The sequence below is a fragment of the Eumetopias jubatus genome, unplaced genomic scaffold (genome assembly GCF_037043125.1).
Source record: "Eumetopias jubatus isolate StellerSeaLion01/CBP00866 unplaced genomic scaffold, mEumJub1_p1.0 scaffold_4, whole genome shotgun sequence".
NCBI lineage: Eukaryota > Metazoa > Chordata > Mammalia > Carnivora > Otariidae > Eumetopias > Eumetopias jubatus.
The window spans coordinates 74,262,972-74,286,838 of NW_028274810.1; the positions used below are offsets into that span (position 1 = coordinate 74,262,972).

Genomic DNA, 23,867 nt, shown 5'->3' on the forward strand with positions numbered 1-23,867 from the left:
AATTAGCTGGATATTACCTACGGAGATTTTTTTGAAGACTAGAAAACTGAAACTATGCCAAGTGATGGGGTTTTGGGTGAGGTTCAGTGGGGTGGAGTCCGGAGCCGACGACTAAGAAAGAATCCTTGAGACAGCTTTGGTGTGCAAAATGGTGGTTTATTAAAGCATGGGGACAGGACCCGTGGGCAGAAAGAGCTGCTGCACTGGGGTTGAGGGATGGCTGATTATATACTGTGGGATTGGGGGAGGTAAGGAAAAGGGATGTTTCTAAAGAACTTTCATATGCCAAAGACACACAGGATTGGGGGGGTGGCTTGCCATTGTCTAGTTAAGGTTGTTTACCCTTCTGGTAAGGTATTAACATTAAGATAGTTGGGAACTTCCTGGAGGAACATTACACTCTGCCCATTTCAAGTATCTGTAGATGGGCTGCAGGTTACAAAGACATTTAATTGTATTTACATTCCCTTCTGGAAGCTATTGCTAAGGCTTTTATAAGTAAACTGAGGGAGACTGATGTCTTGTAGGATTGTCATCTCTGTTAAGTTAACTATTTGTTTTTCCTTTAGGGCAGCCAGGGATGCCTGAGGAATGTCACATATATCCCATGGCGGGGCGGGGGCTGGGGGGAAGGTAGTGTGGTGTCAGCTTCTGCTTTGTCCTCAGCTTGCCTTCTCTTCCCTCATCACAAGGGAACTGAATGGTGAGGAATAGAAAAGGGAACTCCCGGTTTTAAGCAGTTCTTAAAAGTGCTTGAAAGAATGAGTGCTTAAAAAAGTGCTTGAAAGAATGAGTGCTTCAGATTAGTACAGTTTATCTCTTTTATCATGTTGATAATCACAGAAACATATTCTTCTCTGTTCATTCTTTGATTGTCCCCCCCCCCCAAATTAAATCATGTGTCTTGATTATTTTGTAGTATTATTCTTTGCTTATAGGAATCTGTCATGCTAAGGCAGTGTGAGGCCCATTCAGGGGGTCCATGGGGTCAAAATTGTGTTCATAATACTAAGATGTTCTTTACCTTTTTTACTCGTAATTTTTCAGGGGTTACATGACCTGTGATTTTGCCATAGATTGAATGCAGAGATCTTCTATTAAGCAAAGCATTAAAGCAATTTGTTTAAAAATATAAAATAATGCCATTCTTCTCATTAAGTTTTTTTTTGGAGACTATATTTTTCATACAAAACAGTATTTATGTTAACATGCAGTATGTCACTTTTAAATGAATTAATAAATTTTGTCTCAGTTTAAAATTCTAATAGGTAAGTAAAAATAGATACGTCACATAAATAAAAGCTCTTTGGGAACCTCAGTAACTTTTAATAGTGCAATGGAGTTCTGAGATCAAAAAATTTGAGGACTGTTGTGCTAAAGGAAGATTTCCTGTCTTCCAGGAGACATTCTTTTTGAGGAAAGAAGATCCCTGTCATGATTTGAGCTCTGTAAGTAGACAAGGAATTGAGTAGAGGTAGTTTGAGGCGTGATACTAGGAAAGTGGGGCAATTATCAAATCACTTATGTCTATGGACTGGCTCAGTCAAATTGGGAAATGCTGGGAGGTGGTTTAGAACTCTGGGCAGCAAGCTATCTATCTGTCACCTCTTCCCCCTCATTGAGTGATGCTGCTGCTGGAGGCATTACCTTTTCTGCACTTCTGGCCTGTCCTGCACAAAGCCAAATCATGGTCCTGAACTGAAAAACAACAACAACAACAACAAAAAACAAAAACCAAAAATCTCAGGTGGAGAGGTAGATGTGTTTGTAGTAAACAGGGTAGAGACGAACACAGAGGGGAATGTGGTTGCTACGTGTCTTCTTTTCTGTTGGTGGAGTGTATGTGTGTGTTTTCAGATCTGTGTGCACCCTTTGTTTTTTGTAGCCTCTTGCATTTTCATAGCCTTTGACTTATTTCTTAAATTGGATCCAATCCAGGAAATTCTTTAAAAAATCTTTTGTCTCTTCAAGGTGTGTATGGGCACAACTGTTAAATTAGTAGACTGAAGGTGCATCTTTTTGAGTATATTGTTTCTTGTAATTGAAAGAGACCCTTCCTGGTCACTGGTTAGTGTTTGCCTAAGTGCCTCATTCAGGATTTTAAAATAAGTGGACAAATTTAGTATTGTTGTAGAAAAAGTTGAAATGGTTGTATGTAACTGTTGCTTATGGATAGTGAGAGCACATGTTTACTGTGTTTCTGTTGGATGCTTGGCACAGGTAAGGTGCTTTGAAAGGATTCTAAGTAGGAAATAATGCTCCTGGGATGCTGCCAGTGGTAGGAAATAGAAACTCTAAAAACAAAACCAAAAAACCCCCTGAGATTGTGTTATATTTTAGCAGCATTTAATCATCCAGAGTTCTTCTGTTTAAGAATAGTAAAATTATGAGCAAAATCAAGTCATGTTACAAAGTCATGAGGTGTCACTTTTATTAATTACAACTTTAGGGGAAATAGAACTTAGGAAGTTAGGAGACCTAGTTTTACAGTTACTGTGTTATAATTTAGATGTTTTTCTGGCCATAGTTTCTTTATATATAAATGTAAGTGGATTGTCAGCTCTGTAGGCCCTGGAAATCCCACAAGTGCAAAGGCTCCAAGGTAGAAACATACCTGGGGTCTTGAGAAACAACAAGGAGGTCACTGTGGTTGTTCTAGTGTGTGGAGGAGGGGATAGTGGTTTGGAATATAGGTGAGGTTTGGTGGGCCGACGACCAAGAAAGAATTCTTGAGACGTCTTTGGTGCAAAATGGTGGTTTATTAAAGCACAGGGACAGGGCCTGTGGGCAGAAAGAGCTGCTGCCCCGGGGATTGTGAGAGGAGTGACTGATATATACTTGGGAGTTAAGGGAGGTAAGGAAAAGGGATGTTTCAAAAAGATTTTCCTATGTTAAAGAAGACTCACTGGATCCTGGGAGGCCTTGCCATTGTCAAGTTAAGGTTGTTTTTCCTTCTGGTAAGGCATTAACGTGAAGATAGTTGGGAACTTCCTGGAGTAACATTACACTCTGTCCACTTCAAGTATCTATCAATGGGCTGCAGATTATAAAGACGTTTAATGGTATCTACGTTTCCTTATGGAAGCTAGGTTATTGATAGAAATGCTTTGTTCCTGTAAATTGCTAAGACATTTGTAAACTGAGGGAGACTCATGTCTTGCAGGATTGTGATCTCTATAAGTTAACTATTACTTTTTCCTTTCCTTTGTTTTAGGGCAGCCAGGAGTGCCTGAGGAATGTCACATATATCCCATGAAGGGGGGATGTGGGGTATCACTTTCTGCTTTGTCCTCAGCTTGCCTTCTGTTCCCTCATCAGTAGGACTTGACATCAGAGAAGTAAATGGTGGGAGCAGGAAGTAGATTGTGTAGGACCTTGTATACCTTTTGTAATAAAGACTTGGGTTTTACCTTGAGGGAGGGGTAGAAAGCCATTGGAGGGCAAAGTAGTGACACAGGAACAGTGTAGCTGCTATAGGAGAATGGTAGAAGCAGAGAGAGAGGAAATTGCTGTGGATGGTTTTGCTAAAATCTTCTAATGCATTGTTGTGGAAATTATCTGTGGGAGTAAAAGCCAGGTAAAGTATATAAACTCACTATCTTAAACATGTTGGCCTCTGCAAAAACAAAACAAAACAACCCATATACTTTGCAGTTATCCAGCTTTTATTGGGACAAAAATGGGGGCATACACATTACTTATTCTTGAAGTTGTGTGTGACAGTTCAAAGGTGATTACAAGTTTAATTAATCAGGAAGATAACTGGAAGATGGATGGATAAATAGAAAAGAGGACGTTCTTCTAGGCAGAATATTCTATATTTTCTGCATATCTGAGATTGTTGTCGTTTTGTGACTTAGTTTCTGTCATTGTTTTTATATTTTATTTATTTGAGAGAGAGACAGAGAGAAACAGCACGAGAGGGGAGAGGGTCAGAGGGAGAAGCAGGCTCCCCGCTGAGCTGGAACCCCGATGTGGGACCCGATCCCAGGACTCCGGGATCATGACCTGAGCTGAAAGCAGTCGCTTAACCAACTGAGCCACCATACAGAGTAGTTTTGTTGGTTAAATGTTCCCCCATTGTGTGCCTTTTTTCATCTCTAAGCCTGAGTCTGAGTAAGGGGGGATTTAGTTAAAGGTTTAAGTGAGCAGAGGAAGGAAAGCAGTCTATATTCCTACTCTTAGAACTCCTAGAACTGAAAAAAACATTTATTTCAATTGGGTGAACATGTACTGGGTGTACATTATGTGGGAGGAACTACATGTTGCCTCCAGGAGGTAGGTGTGAATAGAATTTCCTGGGGGTTATAAAGTCAGAGAAATCCTATCCAGTAAGAGATTGTAGACCAGGAAGTGTTTTCATGAGGGTTCATTCCAGTGATTGGGTAGGATTTAGTTTACTTTTTTTTTTTTTACAATACTATTGAGAGGTTGTTTATGTATAATTCATCAAATAAAGTTTACAATTTGAGAAGTTTTCACATGTGAAATTACACCAGTATCAAGTGAACATTTTAGTCACCACCAAAAGTTTCCTTTCCCCTTTGTTGTTCATGCCTTCCTCCATTCTCATCTCCTGGTACGCCTGATGGGGGGGGGGGTGAAGGGTGGGGCAGGAATGATATCTTAACAATATTGATTATTCCAAGCCATGAAGATGTTGTATCTCTTCATTCATTAGGTCTCTAATTTCTATCAGGAATGTTTTTTACTTTTCAGTGTAGGAGACTTGGATATTTCCAGTTAGATTTAATCCTGAATATTTTGTTTTTGGAAGCTATATATTTTAAAACAGTTTTCCAATTGTTTGTTGCTTAAAAAATTAATTTAATTTTTATATACTAACCTTGTATCCTATTATGTTAGTTTTAGTAGTTACTTTATAGTGCCTTGGGATTTTCCACAATAAACAGTTATGTGATCTGCAAATAGACAGTTTTCCTCTCCCTCTTACTCTTCTGTCTCTTCCCATCTTATTAAAGTGAACTAGAATCTCCAGTATAGTGTTAAATAGAAGTGATGAAAGTGGTCATCCTTCCCTTATTTCCATTTTGAGGGGGAAAGTACCCTGTGACATATATGTTGGGCTCTTGTAGATACCCTTTATTAGATTGAGGAAGTTCTCTAGTCCTAGTTTGCTGAGAGTTTTTAATCATGAATAGATAGGTGTAGGATTTCATCAAATACTTTTTCTATACCTATTGAAATGATCATATGGCTTTTCTTTATTCCGTTAGCATGTTGAATTACACTGGTTGCATTTAGAAGGTTAAACCTGCATTCCTTGGATAAACCCTACTGAGTCATGATATATTATCCCTTTCGTATATTGTTGGATTCAGTTTGCTCTGTTTTGTTAAAAGATTTCTGCATCTGTGTTCATGAAGGATATGGATTTATAATTTTCTTCTTTTGTGATGTCTGTCACGTTTTGGTATAAGGATTATATTGGCCTCATATTGGTAGTATTCTTTCCTCTGTTTTCTGAAAAAGTTTTTGTAGATTGGTATATCTTTCTTGAATGTTTGAGAAAATTCATTAGTGAAACCATCTGGCCCTGCAGGTTTTTTTGTGGGTAGGTTTTTGATGTTTAATTTATTTGATATGGGACTTTTCAAATTTTCTCTTTTTTATGCCACTTCTGGTAAATTATATTCTTAAAGGAATTTGTCCCTTTCATCTGAGTTGTTGAATTTGTTGGTATAAAGTGGTTCATAATATCCTCTTTTAATATTTATAGAATCTGTAGTAATAACTCTTCTTTCATTCTTGAAATCAAGGATATGTATTTTCTCTTTTTTTTCCAGTATAGCTTTTTCTCAATTTTGTTAGTCTTTTCAAAGAACCAGGTTTTGTCTTTGTTAATTTTTTTCTGTTGTCTGTTTTCTGTTTATTTGTATATTTATCTTTATCATTTACTTCCTTCTACTTACTAATTTGTTCACTTAATGATATTTCTAGCTTTTTGTTCCCAGCGTAGGTAATTAATTGGTTTGAGACCTTTCCTCTTGTAATATAAGAATTTAAAGCCACAGGTTTACCTCTAAGGCTGTTTTAACTGCATCTCACAAATTTTGGTATGATGCATCTTTTTTATCATTTAGTTCAGAATACTTGGAAAATTCCCTTGTGAGTCCTATCTGACCCATGAATTAATTATATAAGTATGTTAATTTCCAAGTATTCCAAATGTTGGATTTTCCTAGATATCTTACTGTTTTATAATACATTTTTTTTTCATTTCACTCTTTACATATTTATTGAGACTTATCTTGTGACTCAACATGTGCCATATCTTAGTGAATATCTGTGTGCACTTGAATATGTATTCTACAGTTTGGCATAGTGTTCTCTAATATCCGTTAGATCAAGGCATTTTCTAATGTATCCCAGTGTTCTTTTTCTTACTGATTTTTAATTGTCAGTTTTTTTGCTTCATGTATTTTGAAGCTCTGTTATTAGTCACATTTATATTTATAATTGTTATGTCTTCATCAGTTCTTTTATCAAATGTTTTTAAAATGTCTGGTATAATCTGCCTTACCATCTGTTTTATCTGATACTAATGACCTGACTCATTTTATCCTTATGCTTACTGTTTGCAGTATATACATATTTCCATGTATTACTTCCAACTCATCTGTGTCTATATGTTTGAAGTTGTGACTGTTGTGGGCTGCAGTTTGCTGAGTCTTTTTTAGTATCTCTCACAGTCTTTTTATTGGAGGGTTTAGATTATTAACATTAATGTAATGATCTTGTTAGATTTAGGTCTACATTTTGTTTTCTGTTTGACTTCTATGTTTTAGTTCCTTTCTTTCCCCCTTTCCTGCCTTCTTTTAGGTTACTTAGATATATTTTAGGATTCTGTTTTATCTATTGGCTTTTTAGCTATAGATAGGGATTTATATATTGGGATTTCAGTATACATTCCTAACTTTTTGCAGTCTACTCAGTTAATATTTTACCATTTCGTACAAAATACAGAAGTCTTCCAACACATGGGTCCCTTTTGCCTCTTTCCTCATCATTCCTTCCAGTTGTAGTATGTATGATACCTGCATATATTAGAAGTCTTGCAAGACAGTGTTACAATTTTGCCTTAAATAATTATATGTGGTTCTTGAAGCCTAAGAGGAAAGCAACAGTCTTATATTTACCCAGATGTTTACCATTTCTGGTGCTTTATTTAATTCATTCCTTCAGGGCCAAGTTTCCCTGTGCTATAATTTCCCTTTAGCCTAATGAACTTTCCTGTAATATATGCAGGTCTCCTGGCACCAGATTCTCTTAGTTTTTCTTTCTCTGAAAATGTCTTCCTTTGCCTTCATTCCTAAAGAATATTTTCCTGTAGTATACAGTCTAGATTGAAAGATTAGACGGATAGCCAGCCATCTGTGTTCCACAAGTTCATTCAGATGTTGATGTTCCTTCTAATCTTGTCTTTTCAGTGTTTCCTAGAGTATTACCCTTGGCTTTTTGGTTAAGCAAGATGACCACCACTGTGTCTGTGTCCCAGCCTGCAATAAGAGGGAAAGACAGAGTAGAGGAAAGCAGGTTCTTTTCAAACACATCCAGAAGTTGCACATATCACTCTTGCTCATATCTCCTTTACATGAGTTAGTTACATGGCCACATACACCTTAGTCACATGGCCACAACTACTTGCAAATGAAGCTGTAAAGGTAGTATTTAGCTGGGCGGTCGTAAGTCAATAACTATAGGGTTTTATTACTAAAAGGGAGAACAGGGGAAATGGATATTAGAGGACCGTTAGCAGTCTCTACTACATAAGTTTAGAATTTTTGCTCAACTATCCCACAGTCAATTAAAAAGAGCTGGTAAGAAGTAGCCAGACCAATGGACTTTGTGATACCAGGTCAGTAACATATTAAAATACAGTACAAGAGATTTCGGTAGGGATTTAAATTCTCTTTTTCAGAAACAAAATACAAAACTGGATGTTGGAGAATTTGATGAAATACCTTCAAATTGTGTCAAAGTTGCTGGATATATGAGCTAATAATTATTTATTTTGTTCTTGTATTTTAGGCCTCAACTCCATATAGCATAGATTCAGATTCTTTGGGAATGGAGTGTATTATTTCGGGAAGTGCCTCTCCAACTCTGGCAATCAACACTGTGACTAACAAAGTAATTCTGTTTTTTTTTTTTTTAACACTTTTGAAATGTTATTGAATAATACATTTAATTTGCCTTTATAATAACAATAGAGTTCTATATGATTGAGTTTAAAGATGACATAAATTTGGCTAGCTTATACATGGCAGCTTGAAAGCTTGAATCCACAATGTTTTGAGGTATACACAAATTAGAAGAAAATATTTCTCTAAAGAAGTTGGAGGATGCTTATTGGGAAGCTCTATTTAATTTAAATTCTTGACAATGCCAGTTCCCCATTGATAGAATTTTTGAGTCAGTATTTTATTGAATCAATTTGTTTCAAAAACCGTTGACTACCCCTCTGAATATGTTCTTGAAAAAAAATTGTCAGATTCCCAAGAGGTCAACAGAATCCAGTAAAATGAATAATTTGGACAAACTCATAGAGTTCTCTGAATGGTCGTCAACCTGTTTCATGATATTCAAGTGTAGGTGCATATCCAGAAATAGCATGTAGTAGTTCGCTTTCTTTTCCTTCCCTTCCTTCCCCTTCCTTTTCTCCCCTTCCCCCCCATCCCTTTCCCCTCTCTTTTCTTTTCTTTTTGAAGCAAGGGCCAAAACTTCAAAATTTCATGCCAAGTCATTAGATACCTAGTGGAATACAACTGTTTCTTCTTTACAAGGTAATTTCTTAAGTGTGTATCTCAAAACCCTAAAAAGGGTCTGGGAGATTCATGAAGTAACTAAGTTCTGTGCATGTATTTCCTCCTTTACTAGACCATGAGCATCTTGAAGCCATATATGTCTCATGCTCCTACTCTCTTTCAATCTCACTTTCAAATATTGCTTTTACCTTTTCTCCTCTCTCCCTTGCTTTCACTTGTTCTTGCTTTATTTCTTCCATTTTATCACGCACACACATAAACACACACACAGATATATATACATTAATTGTACTGATACACTGTATACATAGGATCTTTTTATTTGTAGAAAGATAATAAACCAATAGAAGCATACTATCATCTTAGTGACTGATCAGATTTACAATTTAGAAAGGAAGCTGGCAGCTGAAGTATAGAGTATTGATTTTTCCCAAATACCAATCCATGGAATGATTCCATCAGAATCACTTAGGGGAGGAATATGTGGGTGCATGTGTGTGTGTGTTTAGCGATGCTGGTGGTAATTCCAAGGTATTATTACAGGTCTGCCAAATCATTTATTTTATACTTATAGATAGGGTTCAGAAGTCTGTACTTTAAGAAATCATCCCTGGGCGCCTGGGTGGCTCAGTTGGTTAAGCATCTGCCTTCCGATTGGGTCATGATCCCAGGGTCCTGGGATTGAGCCCCACATCAGGCTCTCTGCTCAGTGGGGAGCCTGCTTTTCCCTCTCCCTCTCCCTCTGCCATAACCCCCAGTCGTACTCTCTGGCTCTCTCTCTCTCTCTCTCTCTGTAAGATAAATAAAATCTTAAAAAAAAGAAAAGAAAGAAATTATCCCTAATGGTGCCCAACCAAACTTAAGAATTTCTAGTGGAGCATATGGGCTAGAATCAGAAATATCCAATACTGTTCCATATAGTAGTCCAAGTAGGAGACACTGAGGCCTAAACATAGATAGTAGTAGCTTTTAGGAAAATAGTAATGCTAGGACTTCATGATGAAATAATACAGGGGTCAAAGGAGCTGGAGTGTTTGGACTTCTGCTTCTAGATATGATGGAATAGGTAGTATTAGATTAATACTTCTTTCTATCTATATAAAATACCACCATTCCCCACTACTAATAAAAAAGAGGGGAGAGGCACTGGAGAACAGAAAAGCCATGACTTCAGGACTAAAGATCCCAGGGAAAAGGGAAATACATTGAGATAAGCCATGCATATTTCCCTTGGGACATTTCTCAATTCTCAGTGCATGGCGTGGAGGCTAAACAGAAAGCAGAAGCTTAGAGCAGTCATTGGGCTAGGAAGACAAAAACTGGAGTTTGTTTTTTTTTTTTTTTAAAGATTTTATTTAATTATTTGAGAGAGAGAGAATGAGAGACAGAGAGCACGAGAGGAAAGAGGGTCAGAGGGAGAAGCAGACTCCCTGCTGAGCAGGGAGCCCGACGCGGGACTCGATCCTGGGACTCCAGGATCATGACCTGAGCCGAAGGCAGTCGCTTAACCAACTGAGCCACCCAGGCGCCCCAAAAACTGGAGTTTGAGGCTACCAACAGCCAGGGCTTGAGGACTAAGATCCCCTTGAATCTCAGAAGTGAGTTCAACTTCTTGCAAGTAATATCCACTTAAGGCACTTGCTAATTCCTAACTCATGTGTATTTGGGCTTAGGCATAGATAAATCAAGTGGATTTTTCACTATTTAGAATCAAGCGGCCTTACAGAGAAGGAGGGAACAAAAATTATTGTTCATGATCTTCAAGGAGGAGGGGAGCCATGGTAAACACTCCAGCCTTTCAAGTTGATAGCTCAGAATGGTTATGGTCTGTCAGAGCAAACCAAAATAGACCAGCTTCAAATTGTTACTTAGGGTGGTTGCTAATATTTTTTCTGCTTGCCAAAAGAAAACTAAATCCTTTCTGGAAGAAATTAACATCATCCTGAGCTTTTACGAGTTTTCATAAGTAAGATCTCACTTTCAGTAAAAAAATTTTAGACATTACAGAAAACAGGACCAATTAAATAACCACGGGATGGGTAAGGAAAAACAGCATAAACATATTTACAAGTGATCTAGATAATGATTTTAGAATACCTGTAACTAATATGTTCAAGAAAACAGTTGAATTAGAGAAAATTTATCAGAGAATTGGAATCTGTGTGGAAGAATCAAGAGGAAACTCTAGAACTGCAAAATATAGTAACTGAAATTAAGAATTTGGTAGATGGGTTTAACAGCAGATTAGGCACACCAGAGGAGAGAATAGTGAACTGGAAGAAATGTCAATAGAAAACACGGAGATTGAAGCACAAAGAAAAACAATGGAACAGTCAGAAAAACTTAAGAGATAAATAGGATATAGGGGAAGAGGTCTAACAAACTTGTTATTAGGGTTTCGGAGGAGAGGAAAAAGGAGTAAAGAAGAAACAATATATTAAAAATTTTAAACTGATGAAAGATAACACAGTATAGATTCAAGAATTTCTTGAGAGCTTAAGAAGAATTAATGAAACAAAATCTTACCAGGCCAAAAAAAAAAAAAAAAAATCGAGCTGCTAAAAACAAAGATAAAACAAACCTTAAAATCAGAGGCAAAAACAGGCATCTTCAGAGGAACAACAGTAAACCGGGCAGTGACTTCTGAATAGAAATGCTGAAAACCAGACACGAGAATGAAATCTGTATACTGCTAAAAGGTAATACCTGCTAATCCAGATTTCTACAATTAAAATTTCTGTGAAAAATGGTTAAATAAATAGGTTTCTACAGAAACAAAATCAGAGAGAATATATTACTAGTATACCAGTATTAAACAGTTAAAGGGAATTGATTTTTCAGATAGAAGGAAATTATCCTGTATGTTAAAGAATGAAGAACACCAAAAGAGTATGTCTGTTGATAAATCTAAATGTGTATTGAGTGTTTACAACAATAGCAGTTCTGTTACATAACACAATGCCTTTGGGTCTAAAATACTACAGAAGTTAAAAGACATGACACTACAAGGGTAAGGCAGAAAGAAATATGGTTGACCCTTGAACAATGTGTTTAGGAGTGCCGACCCCGCCACCTCCTGCACAGTTGAAAATCTGCATGTCTACGTGGACTTCCCCAAAACTTAATAGTCTGCTCTTGACCAGAAGCCTTACTGATAACATAAATAGGTGATTAATACATGTTATGTTACATGCATTATATACTGTTATTCTTACAGTAAAGCTAGAGAAAAGAAAATGTTAAGAAAATCTTAAGAGAAAAATATTCTTACCGTCTGTACTGTATTTTTATTTGTTTGTTTTTAAAGATTTTTATTTGAGAGAGAGCACATGCCAGTATGAGTGGGGGGAGGGGCAGAGGGAGAGGGACAAGCAGACTCCCAACCTGATGGTGGGGCTCAATCCCAGGATCCCAACCATGATCCAAGCTGAAGTCAGATGCTCAACTGACTGAACCACGCAGGCACACCTATTTATTTATATTTTTAAATCATACTCTTCGCCCAGCATAGGGCTTGAACTCACAACCCTGAGATCAAGAGTTGCATACTCTACCTACTAAGCCAGCCAGGCACCCCAGTAACTGTTTTGTATTTATATTTTTTCTTTTATTTTTTAAGTTTTTTTTTTGTTTTTTTTTTTTAACTGGGACGAGAGGCAGGGGGAGAGGGAGAGAGAGAGAATCTTAAGTAGGCTCCATGCCCATCCCTGAGATCATGACCTGAACTGAAATTAAGAGTCAGACGTTTAACTGACTGAGCCATCCAGGTGCTCCTGTGCTGTGTTTATTGAAAAAATTCTGTATATAACTGGACCCATGTGGTTTAAATCCTTGTTAAGGATCACCTGTAGGTACAGTTAAAGTCTTTGCATTGCATTGGAAGTGGTAAAAGTACTAAGTCAAGAGCATGTTGTAATATTTAGGGCAGTGGTTCCTTTAATACATCAACATATGTCACAATAACTAAGAGGGCTTGTTAAAACCCAAATTGCTGGGCCTCACCTGAGAATTTCTGGTTTAGTACATTTAATTGGGGTCTGAGGATTTGAATTTCTTTGTTTTTTTATTTTAATTTTTTATTTATTTTTATTTTATTTAAAGTAATCTCTACACCCAGTGTAGGGCTTGAACTAAGCCCTAAGATCAAGAGTCACATGCTCCACTGACTGAGCGAGCCAGGTGCCCCAAAGATTTTATTTTTTTAAGTAATCTCTACACCTAACATGGGGCTTGAATTCACAACCCTGAGATGAAGAGTCACACACACTCTACCAACTGAGCCAGCCAGGCACCCCTGAAAATTTGAATTTCTAACAATACTCAGATATTGGTGGTTTTATTGTTTACTACAAGGATAGTAAAAGAATATAAAGTAAGTAAGGAAAGATAATATATCCAAAAGTAGACAAGAAAGGAGAAAAGAAATGAACAAAGAAGAGATAGGAAAAACAGGAAAACAAATATGTATTTAAATTGAGTTATGTTGGGCGCCTGGGTGGCTCAATTAGTTAAGCATCTGCCTTCAGCTCAGGTCATGATCCCAGGGTCCTGGGGTCGAGCTCCACATTGGGCTCCCTGCTCAGTGGGAAGTCTGCTTCTTCCTCTCCCTCTCCCTCTCTCTCAAATAAATAAAATCTTTTTTAAAAAAAGATTGAGTTCTGTTAGGAAATAAATGTAAATGTATAAAGTATTCCATTTAAAAGGTTAAAGATTGTCAGACTGGATGAAAAAACAAAATTCAACTGTGTGCTACTTACAAGAGATGTATCTTTTTTGTTTTTTTTTTTAAGATTTTATTTATTTGACAGAGACACAGAGAGGGAACACAAGCAGGGGGAGTGGGAGAGGGAGAAGCAGGCTTCCCGTGGAGCTGGGAGCCCGATGCGGGGCTCGATCCCAGGACACCAGGATCATGACCTGAGCCAAGGGCAGATGCTCAACGACTGAGCTACCCAGCGGCCCCACAAGAGATGTATCTTAAAGAATTATATGCACACACATACAGACACACACACACACATTTAAGGATTTTATTTATTTTAGAAAGAGTGTGAGTGGGGGGAGAGAGAGAGGGAGCTGGAAAGAATATCAAGCAGACTCTGCGCTGAGCATGGAGCCCGACGTGAGGCTCGATCTCACTTGATCTCACAACCCTGAGATCATGACCTGAGCCAAGAATCACTTAACCAGCTGAGCCACCCAGGCACCCCACAAGAGATATATCTTAAAGGACAAGAAACATTACTGAAAACAAAAATATTTTATTATGCAAAAGGGATCATTTCAATAAAAAACAATACTAAATTTATATATGCCTCAAAAGCTGACAAAACTAAAAGGAGAAATGGACAAGTCCTTGACCAAAGAGGAAGATTTTAACGTATGTCTCTTTATAACTCAAAGACGAAGCAGATCAAAATCCAAAACACAACGAATCAAACAAATCTCGTTAAAGATACAGAAGATTTGAACCAGGAAATGAGGGTAGTTGATCCACTTGATATACATATAGAATATTACACTTAACAATTGCAGGATATACTTTTAAAAAAAAGATTTATTTTAGAGAGTGAGAGAATGTGGGGGAGAGAGGCAGAGGAGAGTCTCAAGCAGACTCTGTGTTGAGTGCGGGGCCTGACTCGGCTTGATCTCACGACCTTGAGATCACGACCTGAGCTGAAACCAAGAGTTGGACACAACTGACTGCACCACCCAGGCACCCCTAGAATATACATTTTTTATGTGCACGTGGAATATTTACCAAAATTGATCATGTAATACTGATTTATGATAGACCATAAAGAAAGTCTCAGCAAATTTCAGAAGACCAACACCATATACATGTATTTTCCAGCATGGTGGAATTAAGGTAGGAATAATAGCAAATAGATGATCAGATAATCACCCAAAGTTTGCAGATTAAGCAGTATAGTTATAAATAACCCAGGGATCAAGAATGAATCCTAATAGAAAATACTTTGATGACAAACAAATATAAAATATGAAAGCCTGTAGATGGAGTGCAGTTAAAGTATTAGCTTTAAATGTGTGTACTAGAATACTGAAGATTGAATATTAATTTAAGCATCTAGATAAAGAGCAACAGATATCTGAAGAAGACAAAGGTAATAAAAAATATGTCAACAAACAAGAAGTTGGTTCTTTGTAAAGATTTGTTGGTTCTGGCCAAGGTGGAATAACGGCCTAAATTTACTCCGCTACCTGAAACAACTGACAAAATAGACAAAATACATGAAAACAGTGGTTTTCAAGAGATTGGGCCATAGGACAGTGATCCCTGAGAAATTGTTAACAAACAAGGTCAGCCCTGTGATTGTCCTAGCTTACTGTCTAGAGAAAGTTTCTAAGGCCCAGAAGTCTCCCTGAGTGGAGCCAGGTGGAGCTGGGAGATCATGAAATCCTTGAGGTGGCTAGAGTTCACAGGGCAGCATATCAGAGAAGAGAAAACTACACCAAGAAAGAATTCCAGTGATATACTGAGGGTGCCCCCTGAGTCTTCAGTTGGGTACTTATCAGTGCATGAGTAAGGAAGACTAGGGAAAGAACCACCTGCCAGGGAGTGCCTGGGTGGCTCAGTTGGTTAAGCAGCTGCCATCGACTCAGGTCATGATCCCAGAGTTCTGGGATCGAGCCCCACGTCGGGGTCCCTGCTCAGCAGGGAGTCTGCTTCTCCCTCTCCCTCTGCCTGCTGCTCTGCCTACTGGTGCTCTCTCTCTCTCTCTCTCTCTCTGTCAAATAAATAAATAACATCATAAAAAAAAAAAAAGCACCTACAAGAATTAGTGTGGAAAATTACTGATACTCCTGTAAGGCCAGGCATAGTTACTGTTCACACAAAAATGAAAGTCTTCATAATTTATAGGTCATTAGGTAAAATAGGATTTTGTTTCAGTAGTGGAATAAAATTAGCCCTAGACTAAAATTCTGCTCTGGTCCTGTCTACATACCTTCAAAGCAAAACTCAAAAGGATTGATCTGTTTTCAAGTAATTCTGTTTTTAAAATTTGATTTAAAGTTTTTTAGATGTAATTCAGAGACCATTATAAAATTTCTCCTTTTAAAGTTTATTAATTAGTGGTTTTGGTATATTCATAAGGGTGTGCAACCATTAACCACCATGTAATTCCAGAACATTCTCATCACCCCAGAAAGAAAAGCCTGTACCCATTATCATTGATTCCCTATTCTATCCATTTCCTATAACTATTAATTTACTTTCTAACTCCATGAATTTTCCTATTCTGGACATTTCGTATAAATGGGATCATGTAATACATAACTTGTTATGTCTGACTTCTTTCACTAAATACATTTTCAAGGCTCAGTTACAGCATGTATCAATACTTCATTCCTGTCAAATAATTTAACTGTGTTGCAGAATAAAGCTCAAGAATGTTTATAGGAATACAAAAATATCTAGCACTTATCAGTGTAAAATTCACAATGGTCTGGCATCCAATAAAAAATTACCAGGCTGACAAAGAAGTAGTAAACAAACAAAAAACCAACAAAAAAATAAAACAAAAAACCAACCATAATGAGTAGAAAAATATCAGAACTGACCCAGAAATAACACAGATGATAGAATTAGTATAAAACAACATAAATAATTATCATAAGCCAAGATACAGAAATAACCTATCAGTGGATGAATGGGTAATGAAGCTGGGGGGTGGGGTTTGTGCACACACATACACACACATACAGAATGGAATATTATTTAGCCATGAGAAGAAAATCCTGCCATTTGAGACAACATGAATGGATCTTGAGGGTATTATGCCAAGTGAAATGGCAGGCAGAGAAAGACAAATACTGTATGATATCACTTAATATATGGAGTCTTTTTTTTGTTTAAGATTTTATTTATTTGACAGAGATAACGGGAGCAGGAACACAGCAGGGAGAGTGGGAGAGGGAGAAGCAGGCTTCCCGCGGAGTAGGGAGCCCCATGTGGGGCTCAATCCCAGGACCCCGGGATCATGACCTGAGCCGAAGGCAGACACTTAATGACTGAGCCACCCAGGCGCCCCAATATGTGGAATCTTAAAAGGCCTAATTCATAGAAAGTAGAATGGTGGTTACCAGGGGGCTATGGGGCAGGAAAAATGGAGAGATGTTAGTCAAAAGGTACAAACTTTTCAGTTACAAGATGACTAAGTTTGGGGAATCTTTATATAGCATGGTGATTATTGTTAACAATATTGTATTCATGTATACATGAAAGTTGCTAGGTGAGTAGATCTTAAATGTTCTCATCATAAAAAGGAAATTGTAATTATGTGAGGTGATGGAGGTGTGAATGCTCTGGTGGTATTTATTTTGCAGAATATAAGTGTATCAAATGAACATATTGTACACCTTAAAACTCACATGTTAATTATATCTCAGTAAAGTTGGAAAAAGCCTAGTTTTTATACCTGTATTCCATGGAGAAGTAAAAGGATAGGTTGAACATGTATGTAGACACATGGAAGATATATTTTTTTTTAAATCCAAATCAGACTTCTTGGAGATAAAAATTATGTCTGATTTGAAAAATACGCTGGATGGAATTAACAGTAGATTAGACATTGTAGAAGGAAAGATTATTGAAGATGTAGCAGTAAAAGTTAGACAAAATGAAACACATGAGAAGACTAAAAAAGTATATAGAATATTAGTGCGCTGTGGTAATAACTAGAAATCTGGGTCTACAGAAAGGAATTAAGGACCAGAAATGGTAACTATGTAGGTTCAATAAAGCATTTTTTAAAAATTTAAATCTCATTAAAAGACAATAAACTGTTTAAAGCAAAAATAACAAAAATATATTGTGGGTGTATAATATGTAGAAGTAAAATATAGGACAACGATAGTATTCAGGCAGGTAGAGGAGAAATGGAAGTGTTAGAAAACAAATGTTAAACATAAACTTTGAGAAAGAAACAAAGCTATCATTCACAGATGACATGATTGTTTATATGGAAAATTCAAAAGAATCTACAGATAAACTCTTAGAATTAATAAATGAACTTTAATGTTCTTGATACAAGATCAGTGTTTGACTTTAGAAATCAATTGCATTTCTGTGTATAAGTCAGACAATTAGAAAATAAGATTAAAGAGATAATAAAACTTATGTTAGCATTCAGAAACATTAAATACCTAGGATTAAGTGGAAGATGAACTCTACACAGAAAACTATAAAAAATTACTGAGAGAAAATGACGATATAAATAAATATATAATTTTCATAGGGAATATTATTGTAAAGAAGTCAGTTTTTTCCTAAATTGATCTACAGATTTAATATCCCAATCAGAGGTCCACAGTGCTTTTTGGGGGAAGGGATGGGAGTAGAAAATGACCAGCTGATCTTAAAATATAAATGGGAATCCAAATGGCAAATGGTAGTTGAAGATAATGTTGAAAGAAAAGGTAACGGTAGAGGATTTATACTTGCAGATATCAAGAGTAAACCTATAATAATTTAAAGAGTGGTATTGGCGGAAGACAAATAGACTTACGGAACACAACTCAGTGATGTCTTTCAACAAATAGTGCTGGATCAATGGGAAAATCAGATTTTCCATTCACAAAAATAAATTCCAGATGGATCTGAGCTATAAATGATAAAACTATAAAGCTTTCAATTGGGTGAAAAAAAAAACGAATTTTAAGGAACGTAACAAAGGACGTAATAAAGATGTAAGAGCAGATATTAGTGTAATAGAAAACAAAGATTTGTGTAATCCTTTAGCTGATTTTACTGTAAAAGGACAGAAAAGGATATACATTCCATGATTCCATTTATACTTTGTTTAAAAAAAAAAAAGCAGATAAACCAACTAATAGTGGCAGAAGTTGGTATAGTGGGTGTCTTTGTTAGTGATGGGGATGGATAATGACTGGCTGGTGAATGATTGGGAGAGCAAATGAACGGGCCTTCAGGAGTCCGTGTTATGTTCTATATCAGAGGTTCTGTGGTCTCTGAACACCTAGGTAATGAAGACCCTTTTTAGGGATTCCATGAGGTCAGACTTTTTATGATACTAAAATATTATTTGCCTTTTCCTTTATTTTTGTATTTTCATTGATGCGGCAAAAGCAGTAGTATGTAAATGTTAGCACAAATCAAGGCAGTAATACTGAAGTGTCCTAGCAGTCATTGTATTCTTCACTGCCCACAGCCCTCAGGTTGAAAAAAAAAATACTAGTTTAACTTAATGATATCCTTGGTGAAGCAGGAAAAATAGTTTTATTAAGTTGTGACCTTTGAGTGCATGTCTTTTTTTGCTCTTCTCTGTGATGAAATGGGAAGTATGCATAAAACACTTAGACGACATGCTGAAGTACATTGGTTGCTTCAAGGAAGAGCAACCTTCCTTGTGTGGTTTGAGTTGGATGTGGAGCTGCTGCTTTGTTCATGGATCTTTGTTTTTACCTGAAAGAACAATTGACACTGATTATTCAGATTTGGCAGATGTTTTCTTGATAACAAAGTGAGTTTGTCACCTCAAGGAAAACAGTTGACAGTATCCTTTGCCAGTGATAAAATTTGAGTTTTTAAAGCAAAAAACGGAAGTTTGGAAAACTTTTATCCACCACAGTGAGTCTGATAGCAGACTTTAAAGACTTCTTTAATCATTGGTTATGTTAGCACATAAGAGTTTTAATGTTGTATAATGAAATGTGTCAGTGTATAACTTAGTGAACCAGTATTTTCCAAATGGCTAATGCATAATGTTATAAAATCATGCTTGGATGAATCATCCATTCAAAGTACAAGGTAGAACAGGATTTTAATGTAACAGTATGAAAAATTTATTGGTATGTTTTCAGATCCACATTGCAACTAATCTTTAAAAAATTATCTTGGCATGTTTTGGTGTAGTATCAAAAAAGACCATCCACTATAATATGAAAGTCTGTTAAAATATTCTTCCTATTATATGTGTTGCTGGGCTATCTTTGTATTGTTCCACCTAAAAAACTTACTGCAGCAGATGGAATACATATGTGGATAAGAGTCCAGCTGTTTCCTGTTAAGCCAGGCATTGAGATTTACAAAAATGTAAAACAGGGGAACTCTTTCTAATTCTGTTTATTGGGAGAAAATATTTCTTAGGTTAACATTTAGTTGGGTTTATAATTGTTATTTTTAAATTAATATGTTTTAATATATAATATGCCAGTTATTTGGGGGGGACATAATATGCCAATTATTAATAGATGTATCAGCACAAACAAGCTCCGTGACTCTTCAATTTTTTAAGACTGCAAAAGTGTTCTAGGACCAAAGTTTGAGGACTGTTCTATACTTGTTCTACAGGGTGATTACATAAGTATGCCCATTTTGTAATAAATTAGTAATCTGTGTACTTTGTGTATATCTTACATTTTAATAAAAATATTTATCCTCTTTCCAGCTAAAAAATAAGCTATAAAGATTTTGTCTAAGATTTCTGACTTGAGTGGTAGGTAACTGAGCATGGACAGGAGAGAGTGTGAATGGGGGACAGTTTGGTTTTGCCCTCAGTATAGAGAGATACATGCCTAGTTTTCTACATATTTGGCCTCTTTTGGCAGATATTTGTAGCATTTAGTGTGATCCCATTCTTAGCACAAACAGAAGGATGGTGATAGCTCAATTGGTTATTCAGTCAGCAAATATATCATAATTGTATACTGAGTAGAAAGCATTATGTTGGTTATGATTCCTTATTGGGGACTCAAGGAGCTATAATCTAGTAGTGGATAAAAATTAGTTTTACCTAAAGCTAAATGTATTGTGTCCATGGAAGTAGGAGCATGGAAAGGAAAGTTGGTTGTACCTGATGAATAGAACCTTGAGGGATAATTAGGCTAGTTATCTGTTTTAAAAGTATTTTTTATCTCTAATTAAAAATTATAATGCTAATATCAGTGATAAAAGTCTTCAGGAATACCTAGCCCCTTGTTAACAGTTTGATTTATAGTCCTTAGCATCTTATGTGTATGTTAGCATCTTGTTATTTTTTTTAAGATTTATTTATTTATTTTAGAGAGAACGTGAGTGGGGAGGGACGGGGGAGAGAGAATCTCAAGCAGACTCTGCGCTGAGCGTGGAGCCTGATGCGGGGCTTGATCCCACAACCCTGAGATCATGACCTGAGCTGAAACCAAGGGTCGGATGTTTAACTGACTGAGCCACCTAGGTGCCCAGTAATTGTTGCTATTTTTTTTAAAAAGATTTTATTTATTTATTTGAGAGAGAGAGAGAGAGCACATGAGAGGGGGGAGGGTCAGAGGGAGAAACAGACTCCCTGCTGAGCAGGGAGCCCGATGCAGGACTCGATCCCGGGACTCCAGGATCATGACCTGAGCCGAAGGCAGTCGCTTAACCAGCTGAGCCACCCAGGCGCCCCAATTGTTGATATTTTTAAAAATTAGATCACATACCTATGATTTTGCAAGTACATTGGACAGTTGAGTGTCCAGTTTTCAATAATATAACCAGTATGATGCGTGTGATTTTTAAAAATTCCTTTTTTGTGTTCTTTTCAATGCCTAGTATTTTGATGGAAAAGAATAATAGTTTTGCTTAAAGCTTGAGTAAAAAGTTTATACGTTTTAGAAATACTTAACAGTGAAAACCCGTAATCCCCTTATTAAATGTTGATGAACTAATTATACCTGATAGTATATTGAATTTATGTACTTTTGGATAGGGTATTTTTCAGTTTGAGAGTAATTTATTTCATGGTAAACATAGAGTTAGTAGTGAAGGGCATGGAGTTGGGGTAGGAAAGACCACTAACATTTTGTCTTTGAGCCATATACCAACCTAATTGTTTTTTTGTAGAATTGCTTAGAGTTGCTTTTCACTGTTCTTTACAGTGAAAACTACTTATGCTAATGTTTTTCTTTTCTAGGTAACGTTGTACAACACCGATCAGGATGGTAGTGATAGCCCACGCAGTAGCCTTAACAACAGTCTCTCAGACCAGAGTTTGGCATCTGTTAATTTGAACAGTGTTGGAAGTGTGCATAGTTATACAACGGTAAGTCTTGGGGAAGTTAACTTCTTTGTTCAGACTCCTTGAGTGCTTAAAACTAAGCCAAATGTCATTGAAGTGAGAATAAAAAGTAAAGATGTGTATTTTTCACTAATTAATTCATTTAGCTTAGATACGTAGAGCAGATTCCTACCTTGATAGTGTTTTAATGGGTACTTATATTTTACCAGGTTCGAAACACATATGTGGTTATACTGTGTTTTATTATTTTGGTTTACTTTATCTGTTTTCTGTCCAAGTGAAAAGTAATTGGAATAGGAAAAAAAGTTGTATTTTAGTCTAGCAAAGCTATATTTGATGATACTTTACAGTCCTTTGTAAAAGAGTTTAGAGAATGTGTATACTGCCTTGTTTTCCAGCTATAGATGTGAGAAGGGAATTCTACAAGCCTCAAAGGTTGGGATGACTTGGTACCCAATTGTTAACCAGTCTTATGTTTTTAATTTTGGTCTAGAAAACAAAGCTGTACTATAAAGGGACCTGTGTGTGCTGATTTTGTTACCTATTATAAGAACATGACCCTTGTGTTATCTGATACCTCTTTTCAAATCATCTGGCAACTGTCCTCCCTAGAAGACAGAACAGAGCCCAGGAGCCATACACTGCACTGTACATTGGTTTAAACTTGATCTCACCAGATCACTCCCTGTTCCAGGATGAGTAAATAGGTAAAACCTTACACAGGACAAAGATATATAGCAGAGGGGAACCTTAAATAAGAAAATAACACAAGGGAAACCAAAACTGAGAGAGCAGAATTAAAATTCACATTGAATGTAGGAAAACAAAAGGTGGCTCCGTAAAACTTATCAGTGCTCTGGGGGAAAAATCCTAAAATATTCTTTCAGAATGCAGAAGTAACAGTTAATGGAATAACAATTATGTCAGAGAAGATAATAGATCTGGAGAATTGAGAATTACAGGTGTCCCTGAAGAAGTTATCATCCATGTAAGTACTCTGGTAGAAGAAGAAATTAGATGCATTCAGAGAAACACAAATCATAATTCTCTTCTATAATGTTAAATACAAGAGGATAATGGAATAATACTGCACGTAGAGTTTTGAGGGAATAGGTTTGGATTTATAAATAGTATGTCCAGCCAAATTTGCATTCATATGTGAAGTCAAGAGGAAGACATTCTTTGATACACAGGGCTTAAAAAACTTTCCTATCTTTGTTTTCATGTGCCCTTCTGAAAAACATTACTTTGACAATCAAGAGGTGAACTAAATTAAAGCACTCAGTAATTATGAAATCATAATATAAAAGGACTAGTTGGAGCACTGAAGCAAACTAAGCAAAGATTTAATTATTTTAAGTTGTTTTTAAAATAATGTGAATGTAGAAAATCTTGACACCAGGAGTCCAGTATCACAAAATATAATGAAAGGAAAAAATTAAATTTGTAGAACTAGGTGACAGAAGAAAGAACAAACGTGTCTATTATGCTAGTACATGCAGGAGGGTTAAACTTTACTTTGAAAAGCTAGACATCATATACTGTGCTTTTTCCTTTAACAAGACATCAAGTGTCATCAAACATTCTGTAAGCAACAGGACAGCACCAGCTGCTGGTCGGGCTTGCCACATGTATATAGATTGATCCTATAAGGACACAGTGAGCCCAAATGCACAGAGACATTGTTATTACTTATGTATAAGCCAGATAGGTATGGTTCCCCACATCCCCCATGATGACACCGAACTGGAGGAGCCAGATGACAGACTTCACAAGTAGTGAGTCACTGTAGTGGAGGAACAAATTCCATATTGCAGCTAAGCAGTTGTATGACTCGCAGCTCTACCCTAAGAGAGTAAAGTAGAAAGTCCCCTGCCTCTCTGGAAATAGGGAGGCAGTTGAGAAAGGTCTCTTGGCAGCTTCCTGCAAGATAGGTGGACAAGAAACTGCCCCATGGCTGCCTCCTGCAAAATAAGAAGGCAGATGAGAATTTGCTGCTCATAAGACTACTCACATTCCATGTTCCAGGATAATCACCAAGGCTTAGGTCATCCTG

The 23,867-nt window shown here is 36.7% G+C and overlaps 1 protein-coding gene across 4 annotated transcripts in view; it reads left to right on the forward strand.

Moving 5' to 3' along the window:
* FOXJ3 (forkhead box J3) overlaps positions 1–23,867 on the forward strand; it is a 139,583-nt gene that overhangs the window by 88,326 nt on the left and 27,390 nt on the right. For 2 of the 4 annotated variants that reach the window (XM_028123293.2, XM_028123294.2), the window contains exons 6-8: positions 1,401–1,448; positions 8,053–8,154; positions 21,707–21,835. In XM_028123293.2, the coding sequence (XP_027979094.1) occupies positions 1,401–1,448; positions 8,053–8,154; positions 21,707–21,835 (279 nt within the window). The remainder of the gene's footprint in view (positions 1–1,400; positions 1,449–8,052; positions 8,155–21,706; positions 21,836–23,867) is intronic. The other 2 variants (XM_028123295.2, XM_028123296.2) reach the window with 2 other exon arrangements.